The sequence below is a fragment of the Dipteris shenzhenensis genome, chromosome 10 (assembly GCF_047967505.1).
Source record: "Dipteris shenzhenensis isolate YYH24624 ecotype China chromosome 10, Dip_SZ_1.0, whole genome shotgun sequence".
Taxonomy (NCBI): Eukaryota; Viridiplantae; Streptophyta; class Polypodiopsida; order Gleicheniales; family Dipteridaceae; genus Dipteris; species Dipteris shenzhenensis.
This window is the reverse complement of record NC_141605.1, coordinates 49,633,606-49,648,521: the sequence shown is the minus strand read 5'-3', so window position 1 is coordinate 49,648,521 and position 14,916 is coordinate 49,633,606. Positions and strand designations below refer to the sequence as shown.

The 14,916-nt window shown below is 44.7% G+C and overlaps 1 protein-coding gene across 2 annotated transcripts; it reads left to right on the top strand.

The window, feature by feature from the left end:
- Nucleotides 1-7,904: 7,904 nt before the first annotated feature.
- Nucleotides 7,905-12,997, top strand: LOC147897934 (pentatricopeptide repeat-containing protein At3g09040, mitochondrial-like). Of its 2 annotated transcripts, none has more exons than XM_087380871.1 (2): nt 7,905-12,717; nt 12,799-12,997. In XM_087380871.1, exon 1 carries the CDS (start codon nt 7,940-7,942, stop codon nt 12,365-12,367), a length of 4,428 nt encoding a protein of 1,475 aa, XP_087236997.1. In that variant the 5' UTR covers nt 7,905-7,939; the 3' UTR covers nt 12,368-12,717; nt 12,799-12,997. The 2 variants fall into 2 exon arrangements, with proteins under 2 accessions (XP_087236997.1, XP_087236998.1); XM_087380872.1 differs by having other exon boundaries at nt 12,790-12,997.
- The last annotated feature ends 1,919 nt before the right edge of the window (nt 12,998-14,916 follow it).

Below are 14,916 nucleotides of genomic sequence, written 5' to 3'. Positions count from 1 at the left end.
AGCAGATTGGTGATCACATTACATCAGCCCTGTAGGGCATGTGGGACTCTGGTGAGATGCTGGACTCACTCACAGATGGTCTCATTCATCTCATCCCAAAGGGGGGTAATAGGAATCTTGTGTCTCAATGGAGACCCATCACTCTTTTGGGCACTTTTTACAAGAATCTGGCGAAAGCCATTAGTCTGCGGCTACAGGTTTTTCTTCCAGATTTGATTCATGACATGCAGACAGGGTTTGTGCATGGCAGAAGTACTTTTGATAATATTTTCTCATTTTGGGAGGCCTCAGAATGGGCCATGCAGAGCCGCCAGAGATTGGCCATTCTACTCTTGGACTTTGAGAAAGATTACGACAAAGTAGACTGGGATTTCTTAGAGGGTACTCTATCTCGCTTTGGTTTTTCAAATGCATGGATTAGAGGAGTATCCTCTCTCTATAGATCAGCCCATAGGCAGTTGCTCATTGGGGGGGTAAGAGGGGACAGGTTTCAGATTTCTAGATCCGTCCGCCAGGGATGTCCTCTTGCCCAGTTTCTTTTTCTGTTTGTGGCAAAAGCTATGAGTATCTACATTAGATCTCAAGCTGATATTTATGGGCTGAGGCTTCCTATCCGTTGGGAAGAAGAGCTCCTGGATAGTGAGTTGGCAGATGACACGGCTGTTTTTTTGGATGCCTCCCCCAGGACACTCACTTCCTTCCGGACAACCTTGGATTTGTTTTGCAGGGCTGCAGTTGCACACATTAATTGGCATAAATCCAATGGTTTTTGGATTTGCGAGGATGACACCCCGGATTGGGGTAATGATATTGGCTTCACTTGGGTACAGAGGGGCTTCTCCGTCAGATATTTGGGCTGCTAGGTTGGGGTGGGCATCTCTCCCTCACAACAGTCTGCTCCGGTGTTGGAAAGCATCAGAAGAAAGCTCCTTTTCTAGAGCTCAGCCAAACTTGCAAGGTGGTGGCGGTTAACCAGGTTCTTCTAGCCACAACATGTTTTGTATGCTCTTGTTGGTGCCACTCTAGGGATTGTATCACTCAGCTTAAGAGGCCTGTACAAAACTTTTTATGGAGTGGTCTAGATGGCACAACTGATGTTACAGCCAGGGTGGCTTGGGAGACCTTGATTCTTCCTACAAGAGAAGGGGGTTTGAATATCATTGACCCAGATCTACAGTGCAGAGCTTTACTCTGCAAGTTTGTTGTGAGAGGGCTTATGCTAGGACAAGAGCCTTGGAAGGATTTTTTTATCAGATGCATACAGTCTTGCACGCCCACTTCAGGAGAGGATTGGACACACAGTACTAGATGGGTTTTCACCACAGCCCACCTCAGGTCTCCCTCTTCCCCTCTTATGGTTGCTATCCTGAAAGCATGGGCTAGCTTCAGGAGTACTCTTCGCAGGATTCCCCCATCCACCCGTGAAGAGATTGAAAGGCAGCCTATCATGTGGAATGACAGGATTTTGGATGAGCTTGGCAGACCACTTGGAGCTTCTCCTTACATGCAGTGGCCAAGATGGGAGAGGGGCCCTGCATCTACAGTGGGAGCATGGAAAGCCTTCAAGAAGCTTCCTGCAGACCAACAGGCCCAAATGGTTCTTAATCTCAGAGGGAGTGCAGGGAGAGTCAATAGATTGATGCAGCCTTACCCTTGGATTGGGTGGACACAGATGACATGCCTATTACTTGCTCCACCTGGATGGGGGCATTTTCCAGATTGGGAGTTCCTTTACAGGTGATTGCTTTTCTTGACCCACATAAGGATGCCTTAGTATTTGATGTTTCTTGTGGGGGCAGGTTGTCCAGATCCACAAACAATATCTTGTTGGAGGTACCATTTCAGCCAGTCAAGATAGTGGGCTTCATGGAGCATGGCTCTCTTTCACAGTGGTACTTGGATCCTGACCCGCTTCTCCTCGCCCTTGGCTCATGGAGGCTGTGGCTCTGTGGAGGTGTCCCAATTGAGTTTTTGTAGTGGGACCCTGGGGAATGGGAATGGATAGATGAAGGGCACTGAGAGAAGGGCATCCCCTTCTTTCATTACACGGTTAGTAATGCCAGGAAATTCCAGCTCAGCTCTAGGGGTTGGAAGCCTACCAGAGCTCCTCATTGGGAGAACTTTCAGATTTCTACTGACTTGCAGAGAATTTTTTGGCAGAGGCTCTGGAAATCCCACCGAAATAGAAAAATCACTCTCTTCTTTTGGCTTTTTATTCATGGTGGGATAGCAGTGAACCATTGGAGATCCAAGTTCGGAGCTGACCCTTCTTGCCCTCGCTGCCTTTCTACTTTAGAGACAATACAGCACTGCCTATGGGATTGCAGACAGGCGAGAATCATATGGAAGGGGATTGCAAGACTTTTTAGCACTTTTGTTCACCTACGTTTCTATATGACCTGGGGATCAGTGGCTTGGCTTACTCTTTTAGGGCCCCAGGTATTTTTTGAGAGACTTGACTCCTCTTGGGCTCTTCACATCCGACGACACCTTGTGGAGTCATGCTCTCTAGAGGATGTTCTGGCCACTCTTTTCAGGGCTACTCACTCCTCGGTCAACTCTCCATGGGAGATCCTAGCTAGCATTGCAGCATGGCACATTTGGAGAGCCAAGTGCACTGAGGCTTTGGAGGGTTCTCAGGTTCACCCTTCTCAGATCTTGGCCAGTACTTGGATAGATACGATACACACTTCGATGGCCATTTGGGCGACCATGCAAGGATCATCTCGAGCAGCCTCCCCTAGGAGAGTTACTTTTCTTAGAGATTGGAGAGACTCTCCCTTCTTTGCTGAGACTTCTACAAGGTTGAGATGGCATTTTCAGCCTCAGCCTTGGTTTCTTTCTACCTCATTCCTCTGAGGTGTTTTTATTACATGCTTAGCATGGTGTATTTCTGCACAGAGCTTGCTCTAGCGGGTTTCTTTCTTACTTAATAGAAGTCTCTTTTTTGGGAAAAAAAAAAGTCCCGAGTGATTCTCAGCTAAGGCCTTAGCAATGGCAACAACACAACGTGCTCCACGCTCCCGAGCCGTCTCCAACTAGCCTCGTTAATGAATTTCTCCAACTCGACTTCCATGAGCCCCCAAGCTCCTCGCCAGCTCCTGAAGCTACACCTCTGTCGACAAGGCAACGACCATGGCTCCTATAGCTCTGCCACAGACGGCCTCCAATCTGCACTTCAACAGCCACACTGTATGTACCAAGCTTCCAACAACGAGCTTTCAACAACTCTCAGCTCCACGCATGCTGATCGCAAAACGTGGCTACCACAACAGCTCCTGGTGAACCTTTGCTCTAGACATCAACGATGGCACCAGAGCAAGTGATTATGCTCACAAGCGACTGACTACCCTATCTTGTGAAAGGCAACCGAGGTACTCAGGACCTTTGAGCAGCTAAGGCATCATCTTAGAAGCTCGGAGACTCTAGCAACGCACGTAACTTAAGCGCTTCAGACTTCAACAGCCAAACAATGTCCTCCAATGACTCCATGGAAGCTACGACAGGCTTCAATGGCTCCCCGAGCACCTCCTTACAGCCACAGCCAGAGCCTTCAAGTCCTCTAATAGCAAGAGGATGACCACCGGCAACAACTCCACAACTATTGACTCCCATCTTCATAAAGCATCAATGGCCAATACTCTCTATACAAACAACACATCCACTCAATGCTATGCCATAACAGGCATGCTATGCCACAACGACTCACAACTGATCGGCTCAATCTTCCTTGGTGGCTCTACAGCACCGAGCTCCCAATGACAGCCTCAACTCCAAGTGCCATAACACACAAGTGTCCATCAATGCCTCGCCGCCAATACCCTGTCACCGTCCTACGCTTCTCATCTTCATTGTTGTTAGTCTGCTTTCCCAAGGTTCTCACACCTTAGGAAATGCCACGTGGCAAACCAAGTTGGTTAAGTTATTTAGTCTTGGGTTTGGCTAGTCTAGTCCTTGGTCAAGATAGTGCCACGTGACAGATAGCCTCACACCAAGGTTAGAACAACTGACCCTGGGTTAGCCACAGTGGTCCTTGAAGTGCCACATCGTAGATAGGCCTATCTGTAGCCACCCAGCTCACTTGTACCACATGGTTAGTGATTGGCCACACCATCAACCTACCATGTCATCATGACATGTGGTAGTGCCATGTTAGATGCCACATCAACATGACAACATGGCAGATCATCCTTCTAGGCACAATTGCCTCATCATAGGCACAGTTGTATTCTACATGTGACCACCAATCTGCCACATCACCCTCCATGCTACATCATCATTTTTTATCACCCTCTTGGGATCAAAATTTGGCCATCCTTTCGGGAGCCATAACTTTTGATCCAGGAGAAATTGGAGGTGATCCAAAAAGCAAAATTGCTTGCCAAATCGTGCTCTATGCGCTGAGCACCTCAAATCTGCCATCTGACTTTTCCATAGGCTAGCATCATTGAATCCTCATCATCGGAACCACCGCTTGATCCTTTACAGTGCAAGTAGCACTTAAAATGAATCAAGATAAAATTTACTTGCTGTATTTTGCGATTCGATGTGTAGTCTAGCTATAGACTAGCACTGCCATAGAGGACATCCAACTCCACCAAGCCAAGTCAGCCATTGCCACATTAACCGATTAGTTCCCGTCGGCGTCAGTACCATCAGATCTATCATCGGTATTCATTTTACACATCTGACACCAGTTCAGTTCTCTTGGCATTCAACAGTTCATCACTTAGTGTGACACTTGGCAGAGTTCTCCCTCTCGGATTCAGGATTGTTGCATTCTTCTTGAACGCACATATGCCACCCATCTTTAATCACATTTGTCGACTATTTTTTGGCATTGGTTCCTACACACATACATCAACCGTGTATAGCCTCTTGGCTATCTCAACATGCAGTCGTCATCACTTTCTTATAGGCTTGATAGTTGGCACATAGTTGTTCTCACATGACTTGGTTTTGGCTGTTTAGCGTAAGCCCCACAATGGCAGCTCTCACACAGTGTTCTCATGGGTAGACACTCTCACCGATACACGGGTAAGCTCTTGCACAGAGCACCAGACCGTCTCCATCATGGAGTTATCCACATCATGCAGTTGATGATACACTAGTCATGACTCCGGACGAGATCCGTGAGTGGAAAGAGAACCTTCTTTGACCATTCTTGCCACAAGGTATGTACCAATCTATGATGCAGACTCAAGCCTCATTGGCCTTGATAGATCGGACACAGATGTTCCACATGTTAGCATGGATCAGCCTGCAGTTTCTGATCATGCACAGTCCTCGGTAAGCCCTTAGCTCGGGGGGGTCACTATGTATAAACCCTCTATATCACGTGCGTTCAAGGCCTATTTTTAAAATCCCTTATCTGTAAAAAAATTCATTAATAAAATGTACCCCTTTTCTATACAAATTTGTAGATTTTTTCCAAAACTATTTTAAATAGTCCCTTATGTATATTTATTTCTGTAAATTTTAGAAATAAAAAAAATCCTTCTGTTGAACTCACGTGACAGGGTTACATATGATGAGTGACCCCCCCGAGGCCCTTAGTAAGAGGCACATTCGGCAGTAAGCCCTCATGAGGCATATTTGATGGTAAGTCCTCAGTACGAGGCAATCTCATCTACATTAGCGCAGACTGATTCTAGTGATGTACAACCATCACATTCATGCATGGATCCAACTCCATCCTTTGCTATAGATTTAGATACGTAGCAGGATTTCACCTATGATCATGTAGTTGTTTAGCAGGTAAGTCCTCAGTATAGGGCACTCACATCTTCTGCCGCATGCAGAGATTCATGCCACAATGCATTTAGCTCTTCAAGCAATTCCATTCCAGCATCCATCACTAATGCCTTCACCTCTTACATAGAGCATATCATGGGCTCAGTTCTCTTGAGCAGTTCAGATCAGCAGATCAGTCTTCAGGACATTTCAGTATCGGCTCAGTCATGTTGCATTGCACCTCCCTTGGGTCTAGTCATCACCACCACCTCTTTCAATCAGCAGATCATTCCTCAGCACAAGGATACCTATGCATCAGTGCGGTCCTGCCCTAGTGCAGTGGACATTATCAGGTTTAGTCATAGCACAACCTAGGGAGACTCAATGTTTCATCATGCACTTATGGCTATCATATATAGTCTAGTTTTGATGAAAATTAGTGTGGATCCAGGATTACAGATCAATCCCTTCATCAGCATTTGGCACTGCATATGCCTCAGGGACATCTTATGTACTTTTAGTTGTATTTTAGGCTTCTGGCATTTACGCTATCAGCTCCACCTCAAGCCTTTGACAGATGCTACATCTCATGCTGATGGATGTTTAGCCATGCACACATTAGACGACCTTCAACACATGATAGTTGAGCATATAGGTTTGATACCTTGTCACTTTTACTGGCCTCTTCATTAGTAGAGTAGCCTATCACATCTGCACCTTCGGCCCCAAATTTTCAACCCTAGATCACTCTGTCTACATCGACTATGTAGTCTTCTATGAACCTGTACCATTTGATAGAGATTATACTTCTATTGCAGCATACGTCACACACTGCTATCACTTCTTTTGGGTTGCTAACACCCTCATATGTCACAACCTGCCGGATCACATGTCCATCGCTACTTAAGAGGGCGAAACCCACGATATGTATAGGATCTCGTAAGTTGTACTCATTGTACATGCTTCCGCTACATAGTCACTATGCTCACTCGTGCACATACTACTATGATTTCTTTCAGTTTTCTTTTCAGTTTTGGATGCTATCATATGCACCAAACGAAATCCACAAACAAGTCTTGTACATGCACCAAACGAAATCCACAAACAAGTCTTGTACCCCCAGTGCAATTTAAGAGGGGGTGTTAAAGATAATGTAGATTGCACTATCCACATAGGGCATAGGGACAAACCCTAACCCTAACCCTGATCCTAAGGGGTTCACATGTATAACTTCATGTTCATTGTCAATACACTTAGTGTACAGGTAGCTATATCATGTGCACTCCTCTCTCTCTCCCTCTCTCACTTTCGTTATCACGATCGAGCTTGAAACCAACCATTCCTGTTTACCTGCAAACAAGATCGTCGCTTGATCAAATCCTCGTCCCACGAAGCGAAAGTCCACGAGGGTCGCTTTCCCCTAGTATGCCGAAAGAAACTACTTGGGGATTCTTCCTCCGTTCGGATCTTGCCCAGGAAGAGCATAAAGACACCACAGTCTCGCGAGTAAGCAACTATATTCGCAACAAATAGAGCGTTTTGGGTTGGATGTCCAAGTGTAGGAGAAGAAATCTCCTTGCATCTCCTTCAAGATCTCCCTCTTTCTAAGGTTAATGCGTTGGAGGTCGTGCTTGAGGCAGGCGATTTCAATAACATGCAGTCCATCCAGACCATTCTTCAATGTCTTTACAAAAGAGATGGAAGTATCTCCAACTGGTTCTTTGCTTCACTAGTCTTCTGAACTTTATGGGCCACGATTTCCGCTGGTGATTACACACGTTTTGCGTCAGCTTGACCCCTCTTGTTGGTGGGCACTGGGCATCCCGAGGGAGCTTAATGGAGCTCAATAGAGCTTCGAGCCCTAACCCTTAGCAGAGATCTCCACAAGCTTATGTTAATCAAGCATCACAATTCCTTCCACAAGCTCATGTCAGGCATCACAATTCTTTCGTTAATCATGCATGAAGCTCCCTTCGATTAATTCAAATAGCCATTTTTCCAACGTTGTCACAATTCAGTCCAATCGCTTAGGATAAGCGTTTAATCGAGCCCATGATTAGCGTTTAGTCGAGCCCAAGCAAATTAATTAATAGGGCGTTTTTGCTAGTTTCCTTGTACTTGTGGCAGGCCTTGAGTAAGATTGCAAATTTGTTTTGTTGTTTGGAGTTCCCTTCCATTTGCATGGTTGTATCATGGCCTTCTTCCTATGGGAATTCTTCCATTCTTGCGTACTACCACATCCTCGAAGCAAGCCTTCCATCACCTCCATGCATCAGGTACCTCCCTGGACGCTTCTACTTTTGCCTCTCTCTTGCGAGCTTGTGAGAATCCCAAGGCTCTTCTGGATGGCAAGCGCCTCCATCACTACATAATCAAAGCTGGCCTCGAGAAAAATCTCCTCCTCGCACACCTCATTTTGCGGATGTATGATAAGTGTGGAACTCTTGCGGATGCAACAGCTTGGTTTGCCACAATGCACGATCGAAACGTGCTCTCGTGGAATGCCATGCTCAGAGCACACGTACATCATGGCCAGGGTAGGAGGGCTCTTATGCTCTTTGATCAGATGGACCAGGAGGAAATTCATCCAGACAAGATCACCTTTGTTAATGTTTTTTGTGGTTGTGCCCGCGAGGGGGACCTGCTTGAAGGTAAGCGGATGCACGCCTGTGCTGTGCGAATGGGCCTTGAATTGGACATGTTTGTGGCAACAGCAATCGTCGATATGTATGGTAAGTGCGGCAGCCTCCATGAAGCACATAGGACGTTTGAAAAAATACCTGAACGTGACGCAATCTCGTGGAATGCCATGTTTGCAGCATATGCCCAGCATGGAAACGGAAATGACTGTCTTTTCCTCTTTGGTAAAATGCAGAGGGAAGGGGTGCTACCAGACAGGTTTACCTTTGTCAACATACTGTCTGCGTGTGCCAGCCAGGCAGACCTTCCAAAAGGCAAGCAAATGCACTTCCACATGATCTGTGACGGTTGTGAGGGTGAGGTTATCATGGGGACAGCCCTTGTTAGTATGTATGGTAAATGCGGCAGCCTGGAGGATGCAAGGAAAATTTTCAACGAAATGCCTTTGCGGGACATGATCTCCTGGAATGCAATGATTGCCGGGTATGCCCAGCTAGGGCATTCTAAGGATGCCTTTCAACTTTTTTATCAGATGCAGTGGCATGGGGTGCTCCCGAATAAAGTCACCTTTGTCAGCATTTTTGATGCATGTGCTGCCCAGGCATCCTTAGGTGAAGGCAAACAGATGCATTCGTGCCTTGTCTGGAGTGGGTGTGAGCTGGATGTTGTTCTTGGGACTGCCCTCGTCAATATGTACTGCAAGTGTGGCAGTCTCAATGATGCATGGAGGATTTTTGAGAGTTTGCCAGAGCGAAACTCGATTTCCTGGAATGCTATGATTGCAGGGTTTGCCCAGCAGCAGCGTGAGAAAGATGCACTCAAACTTTTCGACCGAATGCAAGGAGAATGGGTCAATCCTGACCGGGTTACTTATGTCACTCTTCTTGAGGCATGTGCCAGTCTTAAAAGCCTGGCCGAAGGTGAGCAAATTCACATTAGTGTAGTGGGATGTGGTTTTGAGTCAGATAGCTCTGTTGTTACTTCTCTCGTCAAAATGTATGGAAAGTGTGGCAGCGTGGAGAACGCACGAAGGATCTTTCATAAAATGGATGAGCAGAATGTGGTCTTGTGGAATGCAATGATAACGTGCTATGCTGAGAATGGGCTATTGAATAATGTCCTTGGACTAGTGGACAAAATGTACGAGAAGGGTGTGAACCCTGATGAGATCACCTTTGTCAATCTGGTTTCTGCTTGTGCAAGCCAGGCAGCACTTTTTGAAGGTAAATGGATCCACTCAGATGTGATCTGCCATGGATTTGAGACAGATATCACAGTGGGGAATGCACTTATCAACATGTACGGCAAGGGCGGGAGCTTGGATGATGCCTTACTTTTGTTTAAGAAAATGCCGAAGCAGAATTCTGTATCATGGACCAGCATGATTGCAGCATACATGCAATGTGGGCATGGGATGTTTGCTATTCAATTGTTTGACCAAATGGAGAAAGAGGGAATGGCACCTGACAGGGTAACTTTTATCAATGTTCTTGATGCTTGTGCTGGCCAGGCAGCCCTTGTTGAAGGCCACAGTATTCATGCATGCATCATTCAGTGGGGATTAGATTCGGATGTCGTTGTAGCAAATGCACTCATCAACATGTATGGAAAATGTGGAAACTTGGAAGATGCTAGGAGGATGTTTGACAAAATGGTTAAACAGAACGTGGTCTCGTGGAATGCCATTATTGCAGCTTATACTCAACACAATAGTCTACAAGAGGCTCTCAAGATCTTTGATCAAATGAAATGGGAGGGGCTAACTCCAGACATAGTCACATGCGTTACTATCCTTTCTGCCTGTGCCAGACAGGAAGCTGTGATTGCAGGAAAGGGGATCCATGCCTCTATCATAGACACTGGATTGGACTCAAATCTGGTTGTGTGTACTGCCCTTGTTAACATGTATGGCAAGTGTGGCAGCCTGAAGGATGCTCAGAGAGTTTTTAACAAAATGCTTGTAAGGGATGTAATGTCATGGAATGCTATGATTATGGCATATGGTCACTGTGGTTATGACAAGGAATCCCTCCGACTATTCGAACAGATGCAGAGTGAAGGAGTGGTTGCTGACAAGGTCACTTATATCTGCATTCTTTCTGCATGTGATGGCCAAGCATTTTTGGCCCATGGCAAGCGAATGCATGCCTGCATAATCACCAATGGATTTGAGTTGGATACTTCTGTGGCCACATCACTTGTTAGTATGTATGGCAGGTGCCACAGTTTGGAAAATGCATGTGTAGTATTTTATTCCATGTCTGAAAGGGATACAATCTCTTGGAACACAATGATTGCAGTATTTTTGCTGTCCGGGTATGTCGATAAGGTTCTTCAGCTCTTTGAGGAAATGCTTGTTGAAGGGCTGCTTCCAAATTCTGCCACATTTGTCAACATCCTGTGTGCATGCACTTGTCAGGCAGCCTTAATTAAAGGCAAGCATATGCATGCTCGTATCATCTGTAATTCGTGTTTGTTAGATGATGCTGTTTGTAATGCCATGATTAGCATGTATGGCAAGTGCAGCAGCATAGTGGATGCTAAGAGAAATTTTGAAGAAATGCTAGAGCGGAATGTGGTATCCTGGAATGTGATGATTGCACTACATGGCCATGCTGGCCATGTCAAGGAAGCTCTGCAAATGTTTAGTCAAATGGAAATGGAAGGATTGATTCCAGACGAAGTCACTCTCATCAGCATTGTTGATGCATGTGCTGGCCCAGGTAACCTTAGTCAAGGGAAGACAATTCACAGCCGCATCATGCACAGTGGATTTGTATCATATGTTGCTTTAGTCAATGCTATTGTCAACATGTATGGTAAATGTGGCCTTATACAGGATGCACGTAAAGTTTTTGATGAAATGCCTGAGCAAAACGTGGCATCATGGAATGCCATGATTTCAGTGTATTCTCAGCATGGGAATGGAAGGGAAGCTCTCAAGCTGTTTGATCAAATGTACAGAAGAGGAGTATTTCCAGACAGGATCACTTTTGTTAGTATTCTTTCTGCATGTGTCAGTCTGGCAGCCTTAGGGGATGGAAAACAGATACACAATCTTATTGTAAGGAGTGGTTTTGAGTGTGATGTTGTCATTGAAAATGCACTTATTAACATGTATGCAAAATGTTGCAGTCTAGAGGATGCTCAAAAGATGTTTGAAAGAAATCGTGAGAGAAGTGTGGCCTCATGGAATGCCATGATCACAGCATGTGCACGGCAGGGGCATGGCAAGGAGGCTCTCCAACTCTTTGACGGGATGCTGGAAAGTGGGACAATTCCAGACAAGGTCACATTAGTCAGCATTCTTGACTCCTGTGCTCACCTGGGAGCTCTACCAGAAGGCAGACTTCTGCATGAACATGTTATGTACTGCGGATACGAGTTGGATGTTGTAGTGAGAACTGCCATTTTGAACATGTATGGCAAGTGTGGGAACCTTGAGGATGCATTGAAGGTCTTTAACACAATGACCGAACGGAATTCTATCATGTGGACGGCCATTATTACGGCTTGCACTTGCCATGGACATGCTAAGGAGGCCCTTCAGCTTTTGCTTCAGATGGAGCAAGAAGGAATGACAGTAGACGAGGTCACTCTTGTAAGTATTCTTTCTGCATGTAGCCATACTGGTCTTGTGGATGAGGGTAAGCATTATCTGCTTTGCATGCATCAAGATCATGGCATTGTTCCAGCTATGCAGCATTTTGACTGCATGATCGATTTACTTGGGAGGGTGGGACAGTTGAATGACGCTGAGGATTTAATCAATAGGATGCCTTTTCAACCGACTGTTGTGTCATGGATGGGCTTGCTTGGAGCCTGCAGAAGCATGGGTGATCTGGAGAGAGGAAAACGTGCTGCACAGCACATGACTGAACTGTATGCAGATGTTACTGCACCATATATAATTCTCTCCAACCTTCATGCAGCCTCTGGGAAGGGGAATGAAGCCCTGGAAAGATGTCAAATGTGGCGACAGATAAATGTTTGAAAGATAGCAGGCAGATACGAGGCTGCATGCATTTGTTGCAGCATGATTAATAAGGAGCTTGACATGCTAAGTTCTGCTATCCTGAGATTGCCTTTTATGTGTGAACTAAATGATGGTCACAAGGTTTTTATCAATCTTGAAGCATGCCGCAGTTGTAATGGTTTCTTTCTATGAGAATGGGCTTTTTATCTCCGTTAAGGCAGAGAACATCTAACATCAATATGCTGCATGCTGTGCATATGGGCAGGAGATGGCAAGAGACCTTGGCAGTTATATTGGCATCATCCATACCCTTGAAGGGGAAGAGTACCATCCCAAGCAGCAAAGGATTGACTGATGTGGAGGACCTGGTGAGAAAATTCATATTGCAAGCCAAGCTTCATCTATACTACTCTTGGCGGCCTGGCTGCTTGGGCTCTCAGTTTTTGCAGGTATTTGCTAAGGAGGATTTTGATATTCAAGATAAGTGCTGTGGAATTGCCATGGGCATCTGGCAGCCCATGGCCATCCACACAGCCCAGTGACAGCCAGAACAGGCTCCAGGGTAGGGCAGAACAGCAACACATCAGGCAGCTGACATCAGCATGTACAGTGGGACATCAACAATACAGGTCGTCAGCAGCAGTGCAGGTTTGCCACATGGCCTGTACAAGAGAATGCCGACTACCACGTGGCAGGTTGGGGCTGCTCCAGATCAGTATCTAAGTCTTTGAAAAGCCTATGGTCATAACCTCTATGATGGCTGTAGCCAGCCTATATCCGATGTAATTAACATTCCTCGTCCTATGAGCTCCAAACTAACCACCATCATGCATGAAAGAGGCCATTAAAAAGCTGCAAAATAGAAAAGCCAAGGAAACACTGGCTTCAATCCTAGCCAAGCTCTTGAAAGAGGCATTTTGCAAAGGCTTTTCTGCATTCTTGACCATCAACAACATGATACTGATTCACAAAAACACGAGACCCCATGGATGTCTTAATGATCAGACCATCATGGTAGGCCAATTGATGGCAAGGCGTATGGATCTCTACACGGAGAGCACATAACTTTTAAATCAAACCCATTCCAAGTCCATATCATGACAATCCGATGCACACATTGCACTTTGAGTCAATTATTCAAAATGATGTAGCGATCCATATGCAAAGACCAAGCCTTCACTCTAAGCACTGAGAAATCTCACATAATGAAGCCACACAACTTAATAAGAAGAGCATTGACAAGCCTATTATAGACAATAACATAGCTAGTGCAAATGCTAAAAGTAATCAACACTTTTGGTCAAAAGAACAAGATAGGTCAATACAATTAACCATGGGTAGTTGCCCAATGGAAATAGCAAGAGCAATTGCTAAGAAATACAAGGAATGCCATGATGAACAAGGAATTTCTTTATTGAAGATAATACACCACATAAGGTACCTTAAGAAGAAATGTGAATTTCATGAAATCGCAAAAGGAGCTTCATACAAAATGGCCTAATATGGGTGATAAGAAATGATATTTTTTGCATGTGTGCTATGCCTTAATTAACATGACTTGAAGTTGCAAAAACTATCTTGGAGTAGTAAAACATACAAGGAAGAACAATTGCATAGATGGCTCAATGTTTGCATGAACTTGAAAGCACATTACACATGCAAGAAAAGAAGGGGATAGGTAAAGAGCACTAGCTTAGGAAAAGAAAAAATAATACGTATTGGAGTAAACAACATTATCGGAATTCAATTCCAATGATTGCAGAACTACCCAATCATAAAGAATAGAACAATGAATATGTAAGAGATCTCAAAGGCAATAATCATCATCATTCAATAGAATACTCTCTTACTTGCTTACAGTAGAATCACATCTCTCTCATCACATATGCTCACATGTCTCACATGTGCGGATATGAAAGGATACACCTGACAATTCGTGTCGCTTGCTATCTGAAGGCAACTAACATGTCTTTTCAAAAATAAGGAAAATACTATCTGGATATGTATATGCATATATCTATGTATCACTGACACACTTGTTGGATAGGAATTTGGAACAAATTTCTAGACTTGAACACACTTTGCTGCATGCAAGTAAGCTTTCTTCATGAGGCAACATCTCCTCAATCCAAGATCATGCTGGAAAATAAATAGAAGATCTTGGTGCAATACCAAGATTCCAACTACCTCCAAACACAACTGCTTACAAGTTTCCCAAAAGGACTTCTAAAACCAGTGTTTATTCTTTATACTACCTATAAAAGAGAAACTAAGTACAAAATATAACAATTAAGTTATTGTGTAGAAAAACACATTTGAGTTTTCAATTGTTCAAGTCGTCTATGTGAAAACACAGTTAGGAGTTGGAATAAGAAGAATGTAAACTTACTGATCCTATGGATCAATGGCTTTAGTAATCATAGGCTCAACAATAATAATATCAAAACTAGTTGCTCAAATGAAGTAAAAAAAGTAGATTGCTCAACTAAAATTTCCACACTATAATGCTCAACTGAATCAATGCCTTTCTCTCCCACCTATTATTTTTCCTCCAAGACCTGATAGAG